At 51.7% G+C, this 21,385-nt stretch overlaps 1 protein-coding gene across 1 annotated transcript; it reads left to right on the top strand.

The window, feature by feature from the left end:
* Positions 1-7,132: 7,132 nt before the first annotated feature.
* On the top strand, positions 7,133-21,170 carry PTX4 (pentraxin 4). The gene is made up of 3 exons (XM_084641679.1): positions 7,133-7,513; positions 9,055-9,871; positions 16,483-21,170. Exons 1-3 carry the CDS (start codon positions 7,394-7,396, stop codon positions 17,118-17,120), a joined length of 1,575 nt encoding a protein of 524 aa, XP_084497805.1. The 5' UTR covers positions 7,133-7,393; the 3' UTR covers positions 17,121-21,170.
* The last annotated feature ends 215 nt before the right edge of the window (positions 21,171-21,385 follow it).

Here is a 21,385-nt window from a genome sequence, read left to right as displayed (position 1 = left end):
GCTGACTGACACCCAGAGACACTGGTACAAACCCAGACGCTCACAGACACTCAAACACACCCAGAGACACTGACACACCCAGATACTGACTGACACCCAGAGACAGTAACACACCCAGACACTGACTGACACCCAGAGATGCACCCAGACACTGATACCCAGACACAGTGACACACCCAGAAACATTGACACCCAGAGACAGTGACTGACACCTAGACACTGACACCTACAGATACTGGCACCCAGAGATACACAGAGACACTGACACACCCAGAGAAGTATTAGCACACATATACTAACATACTGACATACAAACACTGACACACACATAGAGACACACATTCACATGTGCACAGACACACACACCCTGTTGACACACACACATGCACTGACTCATATACACACCATCTCTCTCTCACACACACACACTCACTCTATTGACACACAAGTGCACAGTCACATACAGACACTCCATTGACACACACACACCCCTGCACGGACACAATCACATGTGCTCAGACTCTCTCATGCAAACACTGACACACACACTCACCGATGCACAGACACACTTACACATATTTACACTCACACGTGCACAGACACACATACACTCTTCATAGTTACACACGCATGCACAGGTTCACACACACACACATCCACAGACACCCACACTGACGCACAGTCCATTGACACACACACAGAGCCATGTGGAGCAGGGCCTCTCCAGCCCGGGGTGGGTGGCTGGGGCTGGCTGCGGGACACAGCGTGTCCGCAGCCCCACATGCTCCATCCTCTACCAGCTGGCAACAGCTCAGGGATAGGGTGAGTGGCCACCTAGGCGAAAGAGCAGGCGCTGGTGTCCAGGCTCAGTGAGTGGGGCTGCAGGAGCCTCTCTGGGTGGGGTGGGCAGGCGATGGGGGAGGAGCGGAGTTGGGGGGAGCTGGGACCACCAAGTAAGCGGAGCTGCCAAGTACCTCTTGGCTGGGCCACCTGACCTCAGAGCCTGGCTAGGAGAGGTGACAGGGCCAGACCCCGGCTCCCTGCCCTGGGGTGGGGGAGAGGCCCACAGGGAGTCACTGACTGACAGGCTGGCGGCATCCCAGGCCTGTACCACCCACCTTGTCACCATGACAGGGAGAGACACTGCCCCCCACCTCGAGTGTGAGGCTGCAGTTACCCCCTCAGCACCACGCAAATACACCTGCCGGCACCCCCAAATACTCCCTCCCAGTACACACACCCCCCCCAATTCTCCCTCCCAGTGCATCCTCCCGCACGCACCCCCCAAATACCCCTCCCAGTACACACACACCCCCAAATACCCCTCCCAGTACACACTCACCCCCAAATACTCCCTCCCAATACACACACAGCCCTCATGCACCCTGAAATACTCCTTCCAGTACACACACACCCCTCCAGCACTCCCCAAATACTCCCACTCAATACATACACACCCCTCACACACTCCCAAATACCCTCCCAGTACACAGCCCCCCATGAACCCCAAATACCCTTCCCAGTACACACGCACCCCTCACACTCCCCCCAAATATGCCTCCCAGTACACACACACCCCTCCAGCATCCCCAAATAGCCACTCCAGCACCCCCAAATATGGCCTCCTAGTACACATACACACTCCTCTAGCAACCCGCAAATGCCCTTCCCAGTACACACACACCCCTTCAGCACCCCCAAATACCTTCTCCCAGTACACACACCCCTCCTGCACCCCCAAATACCTCCTCCAGCACCCCATATACCCCTTTTCAGTACACACACTCCAGCACCCCAAATATCTCCTCCAGTACCACTCACATATGCCCTCAGCACCCCCATATATCCTACCATTATACACACACCCCTCTAGCACCCCCCAAATACCTCCTCACAGTTCACACGCACTCCTCCCACCTCCTCCAAATACCACCTCCCAGTACACACACACCCTCCCAGTACAACACCCCCCCCCCCCCCCGCACAACTCAAATACCCCCTCCAACACCCACCAACTCTACCCTACCAGAAGTGTTCTCTTTTTTGGGAACTTGAACTATAGTAACCCTAAGCTGAAGGGGTGGGGGGGGCTGGGCATCAGGGTGTTAGGGGAAGGGAGCTGGGTGGGGGGCAATCAGGGGGTTATATACTTACAATAATTTTATTTGACAAAACCAAAGTTCATACTCTTTGTAAACTCAAAACAAAAGCAAAACTTAAAGTAGTTGTCTAAAAGTGTTTTAATGCCAATATTTGCATCTATTTGACATTTTATCTATGTACTTTCTCAAAGTCTGTAATGTAATTTATGACATCTTTCTTGGAGGTTATTTTTAGCTTACACAGTGTCTTGATTTTATTTTTCATTTAATGCACTCAAAATATAAGCAATAGGCCCTGGGTATGTTACACAGCATTGGGTGTGTTTGTTGAACAGGGCATTTGCGGTGTGAAAAATGTTTCTCTGAAGTCTTAACCTTGGACCCTTGACCAAGAAATTTGGACCCGGACAAAAACTAATTGACTACCCCTGTCCATCTGGATCTCTGATTCATCCTTCCAAAGAACAAGAGAGATCCTATTCCCTCCCAAGATCACACTGGAAAGGGACCTTATACACAACTGTCCCTCTTCCCCAAATTCCTGGCTAGCCCTGGTAGTTCGTCTGGACTACATATCCCAGAATCACATTGCTCTAAACTGAAATCAACCTCAGATTACGGCCTTGTCTATACTGAAAAATTAGATCAAGCTAGCTACTTCGCTCAGGGGTTGAAGCATTTACACTTTGAGTGCTGAAGTTCAGTTGACCTAACCCCCAGCATAGACACAGCCAGGTCAACGGAAGAATTCTTCCATTGGTAGGCGGTGTGGTTGGAAGTGTAATTTCCTCCTTTTTAATCAGCCATGTTTTATGGGGTTTTGTTTTAGCACCTTGAAAATACACTTTGGTTCTGCGCTGTCACTGCCCACTTTTTTGTGCGAAGAACAGCACGGGACTGCAAAATTAAACACACACATACACAAAATACTCTGGCCATCTGAAGCATTGATTTGGCTTCTTGGTGTTGAACGGTCACTGCATTCCTTGTAGAAGGGTGTAAGACTTGGCAGCAAGAAGGAAGGGACCAACGTGGATTGGGGTTTGTGGGGCCCTGGGCCAGAGAAAGTGGGGGCCTCTCCCCACCCCTTCTGCCTGCAGTCTCCCCTGCCTCCCCCGGAGCTCCTGCTGGGAGCAGGGTCGGGGCGTGGGAGCTTGCCCTGTCCCGCCCGCCTGGCACTTGTGCCAGAGAGTTGGGTCAGGGCATGGGGGCTTCCCCAGCTCTCCAGCAGGAGCACCTGGCGGGTAGGGGAAGCCACCGCACCCTGACCTTGCTCCCTGGCAGGAGCACCAGGTCGGTGGGGGGAGCGGGGCAAGCCCCTGTGCCCTGATCCCGCTCCCCAGGAGGAGTGCTGGGCAGGCGAAGAGGGTCAAGCCCCCACGCCCTGAAAGGGGGCCGCTAGTTGGCCCGGACACCTGAGCAGGGGTCCCAGTGGCTAATCCGCCACTGATTACACTGGAAAACAATTGCTTTATGTTTTGCACATGCAGTCTCGGTTTCTCTCTCACCCAGAAACTCTGACAAGGAAATGCGTGCAAATGAGATGGCAGCTGAAGGCTCTTTGATCCCTCAAGCATGATGGGACTGGGATCAGAAGCTGCAAAGAGGCCAGCCAAGGATCACCGGCTCTATGATGTCTGGCTTTGCCATCCCTTTGAGAAAAGAACCCCTGGAACTTGTGTAATGGGGCACGGCGGGGTGGGGGTCGGGGCAAGAAGACACAAGCCAATCAGATGTCTTGGGAGTCAGCCGCAAGGGAGAGGCAGCTGACTGGACCTATTCCAGGTCTCCCTAAGGAGAAGGGATCAGAAGTCCTCCTGCACAGCAAAACAGACAGACGTACTTTGTAGGTATGTATACACTGCAAACTGAGGTATGACTGCTGCCTGGGGAGACATGCCGGTGCTAGCATGGCTAAAAACAGCCGTGTAGCTACAGTAACTCCTCGCTTAAGGTTGTAGTTATGTTCCTGAAAAATGCTACTTTAAGCAAAACGATGTTAAGCGAATCCAATTTCCCCATAAGAATTAATGTAAATTGCGGGGCGTTAGGTTCCAGGGAAATTTTTTTGCCAAACAAAAGACTATAATATATATATATATATGCACATATATACAGTATAAGCTTTAAACAAACAATTTAATACTGTACATAGCAATGATGATTGTGAAGCTTGGTTAAGGTGGTGGAGTCAGAGGGTGGAAGAGGGTGGGATATTTCCCAGGGAATGCCTTATTGCTAAATGATGAACTAGCAATTGGCTAAGCCCTCAAGGGTTAACACTTTGTTGTTAATGTGGCCTCACATTCTACAAGGCAGCACGAATGGAGGGAGGAGACACAGCATGGCTGTGGCTGCAAATATTGGAAACTGAAAGTGGTGATGAACCCAGGCTATCCCGCTGGAGCACACCACTCCCTCCACTTTCCAAAGTGCGGGGGGAAGTGCATGTGTGTGTGTGTGAGAGTGAGACAGAGACACACACCATGTGTGTGAGAGAAATGTGCATTGCCCCTTTAAGTACCCTGACCCCAATCTAAGTACCCTGACCCCACACTACCTTTTTAAGTAGATCAGCAAGTTGAGACAGCAGCTGCTGCCAGTAAGCTCCCCCTGTCCTGAGCCCTGTCATCCACCTCTCTGTTTTGTGGAGGTGGGGTACAGGAGCAGGGGGAGGGGGACACCCTGACATTAGCACCCCTCTTTCTCCCCCGCTCCTCTACACAGCAAGCAGGAGGCTCCCGGGAGCAGCTCCAAGGCAGAGGGTAGGAGCAGCACACGGCAGTGGTACGAGGGACACCTGAACTGCCCGGCAATTGGTAATTTGCTGGGCAGCTGCCACACAGGGAACTTAGGGGAGCTGATAGGGGGGCTGCTGGTCCACCCTGGTGCCAAGCCCCCACCAGCTAGCTCCAACGGGCTGCTCTTCCTGCAAGCAGTGGACAAAGCAGGAGGCTGCCAAACTAAGTTATATGGGAGCATTGTGCAACTTTAAACGAGCATGTTTTCTCATTGATCAGTGACATAACAATGTTAACCGGGATGGTGTTAAGTGAGGAGTTACTGTACAGGGGCCCGGGCTTCAGTGTGTGCTGTGTAAGCACACTGGGGAGGGGACCCTGAGGACATACAGTGCTCACTGGTTTTAGCTGCGCCAAGGTGGGTGAAGCTGGCATGGGCATGTCTACCCAAGCTGCAGGCTGAGGAGCGATTGCAGTGTCATCGTGCCCTGAGAGAGAAGGTTGCAGGATGAGTGGGCGAAGCAGAGCCAGGAGGGCCTCACCTGGGCACACCGAATTCCCCTGCCCATGAAGAGGAGTCTCTGCTCACTGAGCCATGTCCTGACCGGGGAAGAGAGAAGCCACAACCTGCCACAGGAGAGACCTTCCACCCATCCCCAGCTACCAAAGGCCAGCTGATGCCACAGTGGACAGAGAGGGACTAGCAGCTGGGAGCATCAGGCGCCTCGGCGTTCAGTTGGCAGTTTGCCTGTCCCTGGGCTCCAGAATTAAGGCCTCTAAAATACCTGACTCCTGAGAGAGAACCAGTGAAACTCTGCTTGACAACCTCAGCTGAGAAAGGTCACAGGCCAAGTCTTGCAGTGGGACTGATGTGCTCCAGGCTGCAGGACCACCTGCTGCCACAAGGAGGCTCGGGGTGGGATGGAGGTGCTCCATGCTCCCCACCCCCCCCACCCCCCAATACACACACACAAAAGTTGCAGAATGCTTGGCTCTCACCTGGTGACTTCTGCCCTGGATCACAGAGAGAGGAGGAGGCGGCAAGGAGCAAGGAATACAGGTTTCTGTGGCACCGGCCCCACACAGAGTATAGTGCTCCCTGCATGTCCCCCTGCAGCACATGGAATAGGCATTGGGCCCAATCCTGTCCCTAGTGCTGTTAGCAGGAGGAAGCAGGGTTTACACCCGCTAGCTGATTTGCTCTTTGTCCATGGAAGGGTTGCTCTGCTTTCGGGCTCCTCAGCCTTGGGCCTGCTTGCCACTGGTTCTGGCTGGCGTGGCAGATTTCCCCTCTCTCCCTTGCTTCTAGACTTGGCTCATTGCTGCCGTGCCTCCTCTCTTGACAGTTAGGAAGTTCAGCTCGCATTCCCTGGTCACGTCTCATGGGCTTGGTTTCAAAGGCAGGGCCCTTCCTCGTAATGCAAACAGGGAGCAAAGGATCTTGGGCCACAGGCCTCCAGCAAGGGTCCATATTGTCCATTAGAGCTGATGTGACTGTACGGAAAGTCTCCCTTCTTTCATATCATTGTGTTTCTTTTACCCCTGGCCCACCTGAAGAGGCAATGATGGTCAGCTAGCATGGATGATTGTTATCCCCAAGCAGGGCAGCCCCATTCTTTGGCTTCCCTACCCCCCATCTCACAATAGAGGAGTTGGTTTTTATTGCAATCCGGGGAATTTGACTGCACCAAAAAAGACTGCAGCTCTGCCTGAAGATACATGGGAATCTTGTGCTTTAAGGCCTGCTGAACCCATGCTGGGAGGTGCTGAGCATCTGCTGCTCCTCCTGCCTCCAGCTCCCAGGACATGCTCAGCAGGAAGCAGCCCCTTGATCCCGGGCAGCTGGGAGGCCCAGCAGGCCTGGCCTGGAGCCTTTGCAGGGAAAACAGTGTTGGTGCAAATATAGCCCTGCTCTGGTGCATGTAGACCAAGATCTACTGGTGACCATGGCTGCTGGGTCTGTTATTAATGTCTTGGTGAGCTGTGCTGAGTGGAAGCCATCAGTAAAAGTTGCTGATTCGGCTCAAACCAAGGGGAGCGCCAGCAGGAGACAGCAGGGCGGGATATGGGCCCCACGCACTTCTGCAAAACCCATCTGGCCTCCTGCATGCAGAGATTTTCCGTGGGACATAAACCAGCACAGCTGACTCTGGGCCAGGGGGTGTCAAGTGCTTGTATAAACAGGAGCGGTGCAAACACTGCCCTTCCCCCAGTACAAACCATCAGCTGAGCCCCTGCGCCAGCCGGCTTGATCCTGAAAAAAGCACTGCCTTCTGTGCTAAACGTGGCTCCCGGGGAATGCTAGGGGAGACTGCATATCTCATCTATTTTGAGGAGAAACCACAGACTGCTTTTTGCCTGGTGGGAGGAACATGAGCCCCTTGCATCAGAAGGGGAAACCAGTGAGATCAGCCACAAAAACCCGAGAGAGAGATGCAGAGGAGAATACAGAAGCCAGACACTGAACCAAAGTCATTCTTCCAATTCAAGAGCTACCAGAAGGATCTGCGACACCCGGCTCTCTGCTGCTGAACGCGCTGGGCGAGGAAAATGCTGCCCGTTTGCCTTCTTCTTGCTGCTGTGTGTCTGCAGGGGAGTCTGCTGCAGGAGGCCGGGACCAGGGAGCAGAGAAAGCCATTCTTTGAAAGGTTTAGGCGACTCGAGGAGCAGGTGAATATTCATGACTCTTTGCTATTGGACAGACGGGGCCAAATCCTACTGACTTCATTAGGAGTCAGACCTACTTACTCCAAAGGGTCTGCAGTGTATCCCTCTGATATCAGCATGTCTATCCATGTGTTCCTACAGTACCTGTCTCACCAGCTGGCCCAGCACTGGAACTTACCTGTAGAAGTATATGGATGTAATATATTGGGGTGGCCAAACTTACTGACCTTCTGAGCCGCATATGATAATCTTCAGAAGTTCGAGAGCCGGGCCTGCCTGCTGGGACTCAGGGCTTCTGCCCGGGGCGGGGTGGTGGGGCAGCCCCGGAATATACAGAACATCAACACCCTTTACTTACACGGTTTTTACTCAAGCTAAACTTCCCTTCTCTTTGCCTGGAGTTTGCCTGAGTCTTGACTCTCTGTTGTCCTAGAGGAGACTGTAATGTCTGGGCAGATGTATGAGTCTGTGTGATAGCCATTAGAGATACGTAGCCAGCGTTTTCCCAGCTAGATCTCTGGGAGCTGCTGGCTGCTCGGCACCACAACAGATCAGACTGTTTCTTGAGGTGTCTAACTTTAGATCAAAGGGTCAAGCTTTAGGGGTTCACTTTTGAATGCTGTTGGTCTCTGCTGAGGAAAGTGCCAACAACAGGGCACTGGCTCACTGATTTGCACAGCAGATCCAGGCCCCCTTTGTGACTTATCAAAGGACAGGACTGCTGGGATAAATGTCTCTGTCCTGTGAAGATTTGGCTGGGGACCCCCTGGGCTTGGATGTCGGGGATTCCAGGGGATGACACAAGCAAAGAGTCAGGGTTGCAATGACCAAAGAGTGAATGATCCTGTTTCTATGATGTGTGTATGGATCACATGTACATAGTGTCCCAGAAACTAGAAATGGGAGAACACTGATTAGGTTATCGAATCCAGTCTCCAGCGAGGGCAGGAGAGAGTCCCCAGTCAGAGAGCGGGCTGAGTTCCTGGGAAGTGTCTGGGTTAGCGGCCTGCGAGCTATAAAGGGCAATGTGAATCTGAGTTACGGGGCATTTTGATATTATTTTGCATTTTCCAGCAGGCAGTCCTGTGTGAAGGCAATACCTGGTTTCTCTAGACTCCGTGACTCACCCAATGGCTGAATTTCATCTGGAGAGGTCTGGTTATGTAGATAAGGGCTGGATTCCAAGCCCAGCTCTGCCACTGCCACACTGGGGGGCCTTGTTGAACCCTAGATTTTGGCTTTAGTTACAAAAGTGGCATCAGATTTGTGGTGCCTCTGGGTGAGGGTGCTCAGTGTGAGACCCCTTTGGGGCTGGTTCCAAACTGCAGTCAGTGGGAGCTGACCATAACCAAAGCAACCGCAATTAGAGGCCCTTTGTAAAAGTTTAGCCCTTAATGCTTGTGTGTCAGTTTCCCCAGCGGTCCAAGGGTTGCGTAAGTCCCTGGGGTTGTGGAGGGTTGATTAGCCTGTGTTCGGCAGCCCTGCCCAGAAATGATCCCTGATCTAAGTGCTGGGAATCATTCAGGGTTCTGGGTGTCTTGCAGTTTCGGCGGTTTCAGGAGGTGACACTGCTGCATCTCCAGGGGATCGCCGGGAACTACAACATTTCCTACAACATCGACACCAGGTTCCGGCACCTGGCGGATCAGTACGACACCATCACGGCTGCTCTCAACGTGTCACATGCCGCCCTGCAGGAGGACCTGGGCTCTTTGAAAATCTGGATGAAGAAGCTACAGAAAAGAACCAAAAAGCTAAACTCTAAACTCTCCTCGTTGGCTGAGTCCCTGAGCGAAAGCCACAAGCAGAGCTCTGGGGAGAGGCTGCAGCAGAGCGTTCTCCTGTCCAACCTAACTCTGCAGACTGCAAGCCACGTGGCAGACCTCACCACCCTGCACGCCAGCAGGAACACCCTACAGAAAGAGCTGGAGAGCCTGCGGGAGGCCAGTAGGAGCCAGGGAACCAAACTGGAGGCTCTGGAGCAGCGGCTGAAGAACACGCTGCACAAGGAGATCCTGGCATCTGGGCACCATGAGCTGGCTGTGGCCCAGCGACTTAACCAGACACCCCGTGACAAGCTGCTGGAGGCAGAGGGAAGCCAGGGACACAGCGTGAAGAAGCTGCATGCCAAGCACAAACAAAGGAAGAAGCTGGAGGAGAAGAGGCAGCAGGTCCTGGCCCAGGCTGCAAAGAGGGGGCTGCAGAGTAGCCTGTTCCATGGGAATAAGACCCCCAGGCAGGAGAGACAGCCAGAGACCCCCACTGTGCCAGAGCCACAAGCTGCCAGGCAGCAGCTCCGCAGGGTGGCCCAGATCTCACAAGAGCAGCTGCAATCACCATCACCCAAGAAGCCAGGCACAAGTATGTTGAAACCTTTTACATTCTCTCTGTCTCCCCAACACACATACCCACATGATGTTATGCTAGGGGGTGCTTTTGTAGAAGGAAAGCTCAGCCCTCCATTGCTTGCAGCAGGCCTTTGATCTTCAGCAGACCAAAACCCCTCAGGCTAGAGAGGTGCCTTTTCTTTGTCCCGGGAAGAGAGAGAACTAGGTTGGACTCCTCCTGACCATCCCCTGGACCCAGCACATGGTGCCAACAGACCGTTCTCCCCACTATGGGATTACAGCCTTCTCTTGCTGCTAGCTAATGTCGTTAGACTTGCATGTCAAATGGTAGCAGGCTGCGATGTAGTGCTGAAGGTTTAGGATTCAAGCCCTGACACACTGATGCATGATGGGGAGGTTGTGTTAGTTGCACATAATAGAATCTGGCTTTATTTTGCCTTTTAAAAATAACCTAGGAAATTACATACAAAAAATTATGTTAAAAGACCTACATTATTTAGGCTGCAAAATCCAGCACTTGAAAGTTAGGAAATGCCAGGTCTGTGGTTGCCTTTGTAAACTTAATCCACCCCTCTGTCCATATGCCTTAGAACTTTGATTACATGATCACGTACTATTTTTCTGCACATGGGGCCAAATTAAGGTTGCGTGGGCAACTCTAAATCTGATATTTCCTAATTTTCAAGTGCTGGCCCAAACTATAACTGGGTTCAAAAAGGAATTAGATAAGCTCACAGAGGATAGGTCCATCACTGGCTATTAGCCAAGCTGGTCAGGGACGCAAGCCCCATGCTTTGGGTGTCCCTAAACCTCTGTCTGCCAGAAGCTGGGACTGAGCGATGGGATGGATCACTTGATAAATTGCTCTGTTCTGTTCATTCCCTCTGAAGCACGTGGCACTGGCCACTATTGGAAGACAGGATCCTGGGCTGGATAGACCATTGGGCTGACCCAGTGCAGCCGTCCTTATGTTTTTTTAACATTCTTTTTATACGTAATTGTGCGCATGTGGCACGTGCGATATAGGCACATACGCTGCATTGCAGCAGGTTCTTGGGAACGCCTTCTATAGGTGATTGGGGCAACATACAACTTCCAGTCTAACTCCTCTTTTGTCAGCTGCTCGTAATTTTGGCAAACAAATTCCTTTGGGGCTGAAGTTGTCCATGGCCAGGCCTGAATTCTCAGTTGTGCTAGGGTACCCTTGTACCGTTCTGGCAGCGTAAAGGGGCTGTGCGTCAGTGTAAATGTAATCCCCCAGCCCCCTTCTGGCCCCTTTACGCTGCCAGAGCAATCTAGATGGCTGTAGTGTCAGTGAGAATTCAGGCCCTATGCTCTGGGCAGAGATTTTTGAAAGATTTCAGCAGCCGAGCTGTCCAGTTGCGTTGTCATTCTTAAAACACCAACCATAAATAAACCACCTTACCCATCAGTTCCCATCAGAAAGGTTGGCCACACATCACCCAACAAGTGCTGGACCAACTTGGCTTCTTTTATAGATCATGCTGGGTTTTGAAGCACCAGCCAAGCTGGCTGGGAATTGTGCTGGGGGGGTTGGAAGTTGGGAGTGTTGATATTTTTCCACGTGCATGAAGCAGAATTTTCTGTTGGGTTTCTATGGTCCCTCTCAGCCTTAGCATCATTCTGCTCCCATGTGCACCGGACGGTGCTGTTCAGGATCTCTCTGCTCGCCCTGACAGGGTTTCACAGGCAGCTGTGTAGTGCTGGGCTCTCAATGCCCAGCAAAGCTGACAGATCTTAGATTGTTGAGTTCTCTTTCCCTCTGGATTTGACTGGCCTCAGTACTGCTTACTCTGCAGCATGTCCCCACCATCACAGAGCAAGAAGTGGAGAGCCCAGAGTGGGGAGAGTCTCCGGGCGCTGTGCGGGAAGCCCTGAGGGAGAGGGGATGCTTAGCAGATGTAGCAGTGGAGCCGTCAGGCTCTGCTGGAGGGGGTCGCTCAGGGGTCTCACCAGCAGCGTTGCTACGGGGGCTCTCCCTGGAATCCCAAGCTCAGGCTCGGTCTGTAAGGGGGATCCCCAGTGCACCAGGCAAGCTGCTCTCTGGGCCTTTCCGAACCCCACTCTGTTGGGGGTGGGCACTGAAGAGGGTGGGCTGGACAAGAGATGGTGTGAACTTCTCCCCTTCCCCAGTCCCTCCCCCTCTCCTTCTGGATCCTGTTCATGGACTCTGAGATCTCTCAGTTAATCTCCACTTCTGACCTGCAAACCTAGCCGCCCTTGGCCCCAGCCCCCGCTGTCCCTCCCTCCCCCGGCTCCTCTCCCTCAATGGACAAGCCCCTGGTAGGATGCCCCATCCACCAAAAAACCCACCGCAACCACCCAGCCTCTCTGACTCCTGTCTCTCCTCCTTGTCTAAGCTCCTTGAACAGAGTCTTTGCTGTCGCTGCATCACCTCTGGGCTTGTGTTCCTTCCTCAGCCTCCCTGATCTCTCTGCAGCCTTGAATACTCAGGGTCCTCCGCTGCCTCCCCCTTGTCTCCTGTATAAAGTTTAAACTTCTTGTTCAGGCCTTTGGCTCCACCAGAAACAGATGGTGTCTGGGAGGGCTGGGGGCCGATGGACGGATGAGCTCAGAGGTAGCTATTCCTGGTGATGCTTTCTTGTTAGGATGCCCACAGCCTTTGGGGATCTTTCCTTGGCAGGGGCTGAGAGATCATCCCGTCTCCCCAAACTCCTGAGCTATTGCCGTGACCGAGCTGTGTCTCTTCTTTTGCATCCAAACAGGTGTCACACCCCTGTTCCCTCCATCCCCACGGCCTCTCCAAGATCAAACAGGGCCGTGACATAGACCCGACCAGAGGAAAGGAGGACAGCCGGCTGAGTAGAGGGTTCATTGAGCCAGTTAAACCATGAGGCTGAGTGGATCCACCGGCAGGAGACTCTCGCTGTCGCCCCAGCTAGTGCCATCATTATCAGTCAGAACAGAGCAGGCACGAGGCACTGTGGAGCAGCCACTGGGTGGCACTGTTGCTGTACAAAGGTTCAGCCCCTGCCCAGCTCTGGGCCAACATGGGTGTTGCCGTGTGGGTCCCAGAGAGACATGGTGCGGGAGGTGATCTCTGTTATTGGGCCCACTCCTGTGCGAGAGAGAGAGAGAGAGAGAGAGGCTTCCGAGCCACAAGGAGCTCTTCCTCCGGGCTGGGAAAGGCTCTCAGAGTGTCACAGCTAAATACAAGGTGGAACAGATAGTTTAGCAGAAGTAGTTAGCACAAAGTCCAAGGGACCATTCAAGGTGAAGTGGCCCGTTAACACCACAGTAGTCATCTGACAAAAACGGGGAGGGGGGGGATTAGTGAGTTACAGTTTGTTGTAATAAGCCTCAAATCCAATGCCTTTATCAGGTCCATGATTTTTAGTCCCTAGCAAAGTTATGAATTGAAGCTCCCAGCACAGGTGCCAACTTTCTGGTTTTCCCGGGGGATGCTCGACCCCTGCTCTACCCCAGGCTCCTCCACCACTTCCCCCAAGGTCCCACCCCCACCCCACCTCTTCCCACCCTTGCTCCGCCTCTTCCTGCCTCCGCTCCTCCCCCACGCAGCGGGCGGGAGGCGCTGGAGGGGAGGGGAAGGAGCTGATTGGTGGGGCTGCCAATGGGTGCTGAGCACTGGAGCACCCACCGAATCAGAACCTATGGCTCTTGTCTTTGGAAGGTGTGGTGCAGGTTCCCTTTGAGGACGAAGCCTGAGAGGTCAGACATGGAGTGATCACTTTGCCGCCAGGTGGGGCAGGGTTTTTGTCTTGATCAGTTTGCGGCGTGAGTTCATTCCAGGGCATAGTGATTGATTGTCTGGTTCCACCCACATCGTTGTTATAACGCGCCCACAGAGGCATCATTCCCACCGGAGTGACTTTCTGAAGCTGCATGCTGGCTATCCATCTCCACCTGAGCCTACACTCTCCTGGGCTGGTGACATTTCTCATAGTTCAAGCTCAGGGAACTTCTGGCCTGCTCTGGGTCAGTGGCATGGCTCTCTGGGGGTTGCTCTGTTGAAAACAACAGGCCCTCACTGAAATGCTGCTGGGGAAGTAGCAACTCAGCAGGGGTTTGCAGGACAGCTCAAGGCACCTGGAACTCCACAGGGTTGAGCAGGAGACAACCAGACAGGTCCTGCAAGGAGGGTGCAGCCTCTTCCTGGCTGAATCATTAGTGCAAATAACAATATCCATGGCTGCATCCTGTCTCCACTGGCCAGCTTAGCTCTCCACCGGCTGATGCTCAGGGCACGGGGGAGGTTAGTGATAGCATGCTATACTGTGCTGGTGGGATTTGAGTGAGGGAGTGGAGCTGGGGGTGCTGCCCCCCAGCTAGCTCACTCATGTCACCCCCAACAGAGCCATTCTAGGACAAGGACTGATGGCCCCAAATTCTGTGTCATGCAAGGTGCTGCCATGCCTGTGATTGTGCCTGCTAGGAGTGGGAGGATGGCCTGGGGGCTCAGGCCCTGGCTGGGGATCAGGAGAGCTGGGTTCTAGCTGGGCCCAGCTCTGGCACAGACTCTGTGTGTGACTTGGGGTTAGTCACCTGCTGGCTGATTCATCTGAGTTGCGGAGCGGCCAGAACGACTCTGTGCCACTGAAAACCTGGCCTTTTGCCTCCCTGTGTGTCATGTTCATGAAGCACCTGGGGTTCCCCAGATGGAGGCACTAGGGATTATTATCTAGGTGGGGTGGGGGAAAAATATGTGGGTGAAAAGCTATGCCAGGTGAAAGGGAGGGTGACTAACTGTGTGATCACTGCGCTCAGACAGCTGTGGGGGCAGGGAGAGCAGTCCTTGACTGACCCTCACTTATGGTGGGGTCATCAAACAGGAATAAGTCACCAGGACCATATGGTATCACCCAACAGTTCTGAAGGAACTCAAATGTGAAATTGCAGAACTACTAACTGTCGTCTGTAACCTATCATTTAAATCAGCCTCTGTACCAAATGACTGGAGGATAGCTAATGTGACACCAATTTTTAAAAAGGGCACCAGAGGTGATTCCAGCAACAACAGGCCGGTAAGCCTGACTTCAGTACTGGGCAAACTGGTTGAAACTATAGTAAAGAACAAAATTGTCAGACACATAGGTAAACTTTATTTGTTGGGGAAGAGTTTTGATTTAAGTTTATGGTTTTGATAAAGGGAAATCATGCCTCACCAATCTGCTAGAATTCTTTGAGGGGGTCAACAAGCATCTGGGCAAGGGTGATCCTGTGGATATAATGTACTTAGATTTTCAGGAAGCCTTTGACAAGGTCCCTCACCAAAGGCTCTTAAGCAAAGTAAGCTGTCATGGGATAAGAGGGAAGGTCCTCTCATGGATTGGTAACTGGTTAAAAGATAGGAAACAAAGGAATAAATGGTCAGTTGTCAGAATGGAGAGAGGTAAATAGTGGTGTCCACCAGGAGTCTGTACTGGGACCAGTGCAGTTCAACGTATTCATAAATGATCTGGAAAAGGGGGCAAACAGTGAGGTGGCAAAATTTGCAGATGATACAAAACTACTCGAGATAGTTAAGTCCAAAGCAGACTGTGAAGGGTTACAAAAGGATCTCTCAAAACTGGATGACAGGGCAACAAAAAGGCAGGTGAAATTCAATGTTAATAAATGTAAAATAATGCATGTTAGCAAACATAATCCCAACTATACATATAAAATGATGGGGTCTAAATTAGCTGTTACCACTCAAGAACGAGATCTTGGAGTCATTGTGGATAGTTCTCTGAAAACATTCACTCAATGTGCAGCAGCAGTCATAAAAGCAAACAGAGTGTTGGGAATCATTAGGAAAGGGATAGATAATAAGACAGAAAATATCATATTGCTTCTGTATAAATCCAGGGTATGCCCACATCTTGAATACTGCATGCAGATGTGGTCACCGCATCTCAAAAAAGATATATTGGAATTGGAAAAAGTTCAGAAAAGAGCAACAAACATGATTAGGGGTATGAAACAGCTTCCATATGAGGAGGATTAATAAGAATGGGACTTTTGAGCTCGGAAAAGAGACGACTAAGAGGGTATATGATAGAGGTCTATAAAATCATGACTGGTGTGGAGAAAGTAAATGAGGAAGTGTTATTTACTCCTCTTCATAACACAAGAACTAGGGGTCACCAAATGAAATTAATTGGCAGCAGGTTTAAAACAAACAAAAGGAAGTATTTTTTCACACAACACACAGTCAGTCTGTGGAACTCTTTGCCAGAGGATGTTGTGAAGACCAAGACTATAACAGGGTTAAAAAAAGAAATAGATAAGTTCATGGAGGTTAGGTCCATCAATGGCTGTTAGCCAGGAATCAGGATGGGAAGGGATGGTGTGTCTAGCCTCTGTTTTCTAGAAGCTGGGAATGGGCGACAGGGAATGGATCACTGGGTGATTACCTGTTCTGTTCATTCCCTCTGGGGCACCTGGCATTGGCCACTGTCGGCAGACAGGATACTGGGCTAGATGGACCCTTGGTCTGACCCAGTATGGCCATTTTTATGTTCTTATGGCGGGGCGGGGAAGGGAGGCAGGAGGCTGGTCCATCGTCACAGTGCAGGCATGAGCAGCAGCCCCACGCGCTCGAGACAGGCATGACTGTGGCTTTCTCTCTCTCCTCTCCAGTTTGCAATGTGGATTCCATGCTGCTTTTCCCCAACGCTTCCACTGAAAACTTTGCCACCTTTGGCCAGGGCTTCCAGACCAGCCTGCACGAGCTGTCAGTCTGCAGCTGGGTGAGCACCCACGCTCACTCCCTGGGCACCATCCTGTCCTACGCCACAGAGGAGAATGACAACAAGCTTGTCCTGCATGGCCGGAACACCGCGGCCCCAGCCTCCATCCACTTCGTCATTGGTGACCCAGCTTTCCGGGAGCTGCCGGTGGGGTGGGTCCTGGACGGCGGATGGCACCACATGTGTGTCATCTGGTCTTCCATCCAGGGCAAGTACTGGTTCTACGTGGACAGGAGACTAGCATCCACGGGCTCCAAGTTCCAGGAGGGCTATGAGATCCCCCCTGGTGGGTCGCTCATTCTGGGTCAGGAGCAGGATGTGGTTGGGGGTGGGTTTGACCCCTCAGAAGCCTTTGTGGGACGCCTGGCTGGCTTTGCCATCTGGAACCGCACTCTGATGCCTGGGGAGGTGTCCAGCATAGCGATCGGGAAGGGCCTGCCCCGTGGCACCATCCTGAGGTTGGCTGATGTCTCCTCCCTGAATGGATCAGTGCAGAAGGTGAATTGCACCTGCCTGGAAAACTGTTAGTAAACCAAGCACGCCCCATCCTGGGCTGTCCCCAGCAATACAGACCGTGGGCAGCCCAGAGTCCATATGCCGCCGGGCAGTTATCAACATCAGCTTGTGATGCCTGTGAGCCAGAACACTTTCTCCACCCTGCTAAATAGGCAAAATGCCCTTTTCTCCATCGGATGAGAGGCTAGGGGCTCTACTGACACAGCCATTGCCATGGAGATCCTGAGAGGCATAAAAGCATCACTCAATGCTTTCCATGCCAATTTAATGGAAACTTCTTCATGTGATTGCTCATGTCTCCTCACTGAGTCCAGAAATCAGTGCAGCTGTGTTGAGGGTCCAGCCATGCTGAGATGGCTGTGTCCAAAGGGATAATCAGCCAGAGGCCGGCTCATATCAATACCTGACCTCGGCGTCGTATTGCTTTTCCTCCTGCAGCGCTTTTCCAGACCCTTAGCAAAGACCCAGCAATCGCTTCTCCCACCAGTGCAATGCAGCCAGCTCTGGGGAGGATTGGGGCAGGGTGGCATGGCAGCTGTTCAGTAGTGCACAGCAATACCACACACCAGATTAGGACAAGAGATGAAAGCCTCAGATGGGATTTAGATAGACAGAATGCGAGCATTCAAACTGGAACACAGCCACCCTGCACTTATGGAAACTGCCACAGGATTTTTAATTCCCAGCAATGGTCGGAAATTAGTCTTAGATCTCATCCAAGATACAGCCCCGTAATATCATGCTGGGCATGGGTGTAGCCCCGAAATGGAGGAAAGCGGGCTGTCTCCCGCAAATACCGCTTCTGATAACTCCCACTTTTCCAGGAAGGGCTCCCCTCCGAATACTGACCTAAGCAAACCCTACGGAGCTAACACCAGCTTAGCCCAAGGTGCTGTAGCTGCATATAAGTGCAGCAGCCTGGGGGAAAGGCTCTTGGATTCTATTTCCAACCTGAGGCGCAAATGTCTATTGCAGTTAGTTTTCACAGTGAAATGACCACGAATGGAACTTGCCTTCTACATTTAATTCTTCCCAAGAGAGCCCAAGGAAGAGGAGGCAAGGGGAAGGTGGCCCTCATAACGCAGCCCAGTCTTGCAGTCTAGGTTTGTGAAGTGCTCTTTGAAATGTCAACAGTAACTGTGTACCAGACGGTGTGTACCCTGGTCGTAAAGGGTCAAGCTTACCCCTGTCATGGGGCTGGGCTTGATGAGTAACTCAAAGAAGAATAACAGAGTAGAAACCTCCACCTAAGCTTTCTCCCCAGGTCGGATTGTTCCTAGGGCTCCCTGCAGGACCTTCCTGGCTCTGCCCTGAGTTCCCTCTCCCTAGAGGGCCACCCCACCTCTCAGAGGCCGATGAAGTTCAAAACCAGCATGTGCCTCAGTGAAGCAGCAATTCGTGCAGAGCTCTAACCTGGCTAACAGGGCAGGTCAACAGACGATCCCTGCCTCTCTGTTCAGCCCTAGCCCCGGCTACATTCCCCTGTGGTGCCAAACATCCAAACCAAACAGCCTTGATCTAATCATGAATGAGAGCTGGACAGAAACAGGAACTGTGCCTTTCCCCTGGCCCAAGCTCTTCCTTTAAAATGGCCTCAAGTCTAAAGCTCCTTGGAGAGGCTGGCTGCTCTGGTTGCAGCCTCAAATAGCTGCAATAAGCTACCTGCTCCAGTATAATAGGTAACCACTGCATCCAGCTTGGCCTTGGGAAGCCACAGGAGTGTGGAGAGGAGAATGTGGAGGCTCTTATGGGCTGGTGGTTTAGATCAGGTGTCTCCACAATAACCTGTGTGTGGTACTGAAGCTGCTAGAGTGATGCTGCATCTCTCTCGTGAACGCGAGGCCTGTGTCTCTTGCAGCTGGGATCTGGCAACATTTCAAATAAGAAGGAAACAATCATGTTTGCTGTATGTAAAGTGCAAACTGCCCAAGTAAACAGCAAAAATGGGGACAGGCAGGGGAGATTTTTAAGATTATTTCAGCTTGAAAAGGACAGCATCAGCTTGACATTTAGGCAGTTTCAGAACGTGATGTTGAAAGCCTTTTGGGTCCAGCCCCTGCTGACGCAGGGGGTTTTACAGCCACGTATTTTCCATTTTAAAAGAAATTGTTTTCTCCTGTTGCTGGATGAAAATCTCACCCAGGCAGTTCAGGAACCTGACTGTTGTGGAAGGGTGAGCTTGATGATGCAAAGTGCTGTCAAATGGATCATGTACACAGAACTGGGAAAATAGAGAAAAGCCTCATTTCGGGCTAATCTCTTGCCATTTCGGTGACATTAGCTGCCACTTCTAGCAAGCAGCTAAAACATTCAAGAGAAAAGTGATGGGTTTAAGTTGAGAGTGTCCCTTTAATCATCTAAGGTGTTAGTAACATGCCCAAGGAGTGGTGTCTGTTTTTACATTGACCGTGTCCCTTTCCATCATGTTTACAGGCTTGAGGGTCATTTTATTCCTAAAATCAAAGGGCCAGTCAGAGGCACGTTCCAACCCCCAGAACGTATAGTCATGGGCTAGCTCCCCAGCCAAAGGCTCCGTCTTGCAAGCTTTAACTCCTGCGAATGTCAGTGGGAAGTGAAGGCACCTGGCACTTCCAGAAATGCTCAGCACTGTACAGAATCAAGCCCTAAGCCGTATCACTGGTGGGTGCTTGTCAGGTGCCCCATATGGCCCGACAGTGACATGATTCATTGATGTGTCAGCAATTGGGGAAGATCATCAGGATGGAAACAGGCAGCAGTGACTGGGAATGACCCAAAAGACTTGGGGCTTTTAGTCACCGTTGCTCTGGCTCTGCCGCTACTTTTCTCCGCTTTATTTCTCTTATCTCCTCAGTGACACTAGCTGGGCTCCCCAAACAGCAACTCTGCTCTGGTCTCCACATCCTGCACTGTCCTGGAGGCAGCTCCCCTTCTCCTACACTTTTATTAAACAGTCTGCTTTCTTTATTTCCCGCATTGGCTTGGTATTGCTGCTTAAAGGCAGAGCATGGGAATGCAGTGCGCTGTAGCCACTGGGAGTGCTGGCCAGCTCCAGGTGTCTCACTCCTAGCTCTCTCACCTCGCGGGCCCGGGTCAGAGTCTCCTGCTTGTTTAAATGCAGCTTGGAGTGACCCTGATGTTCTGCAGTAGTCCCTGGCGCCTCAGGAAGTGTTTGTCGCTGAAGGAAAGTGACACCCCGTCAGGAGCTGTTATGTGCGTGGCATCTAGGCAGCCACACCCAGAACTGCTCTGAGGATTTGCCAGCCTGCTACGTCCTGGTTGTCTCCGCTAAGAGAGGCCAATCGGTGGTTCTGTTTTTCATGTCCATGGCAGACAAGAGCAAGCAGCTGCAGCCCAGCATGGGGCTGGTCACTGTCATGGGTCTGTGTCTGGAGGAGACAAGGCAAAGGTTTTCTCTGGAGAGGCTAGTCCCATCCCATGCACCGAAGGTCTTGGGGTAACTGGGAGCTTTGGGCAGCAGCCTGCTCCTCCTGGATTGTGAAAGCAAGCAGGGAAGAGGGGGTTTTGTGTGTGTGTGTGAGGGGGAAGGTGCCAGCTTCCTGCACAGCTCTGTTGTGTGGGTGGAGAGGGGAAACACATGGACACGTTCTATATGGAAGAGGTGGCGGTGCGAGGGCCCACCAGGGGGGCTAGCTCAGATTTCTCTGCCCATAACACCCTGGGACCCACATGACGAAGCATCATTTATATACATGTGAGGCCTTGGCATGTGGCCCAAGTTCTCTGAGACAGGTACAAACAGCAGAACACACCAGAGAGGGGCCATGGAGCATCTTACACCAGCAGCACAAGGGGCAGCGGAGGGTGTCCGAAGGGAGGGGAGACAGGTGCATAGATTCTTAACAGTAACTAGGACTGGAGGAAAAAAATTAGCCAACATTTTGGAAAACGCTGTTTCATTTCAGCCAAAATGTTGTGTGAAATTGTTGCATTTTGGCTACATTTTGTTTAGAAAAAAATGGGGGGGAAACATTCCTTCTTCAACACTTTTGGGAATGAAAAGCTTCAACTTTTCATGTTGAATATGACTTTTTGTTTCAAAATGAATGTATTAAAAACTTTACAAAGGGTCAAAATCGAAGCAAAACCAATGTATCCACCTGCACGGTTGTGACTGAGCCACATTTTGAATTTTGTTTGGAATTTCATTTTGTGAACAATTTTGACGATTTTGTCCCAATCTGGGATTAATTTTTTCCCCAAAATCTCAACATTTTTCAGTGGCTAGAAAATCCATCTTCTGATCAGCTCCCTGGGTCTTGCTGAAACCACACCTC

The sequence above is a fragment of the Lepidochelys olivacea genome (genome assembly GCF_965140295.1).
Source record: "Lepidochelys olivacea isolate rLepOli2 genome assembly, chromosome: 10".
Classification (NCBI taxonomy): Eukaryota; Metazoa; Chordata; order Testudines; family Cheloniidae; genus Lepidochelys; species Lepidochelys olivacea.
This window is presented reverse-complemented; position numbering and strand designations above follow the sequence as displayed.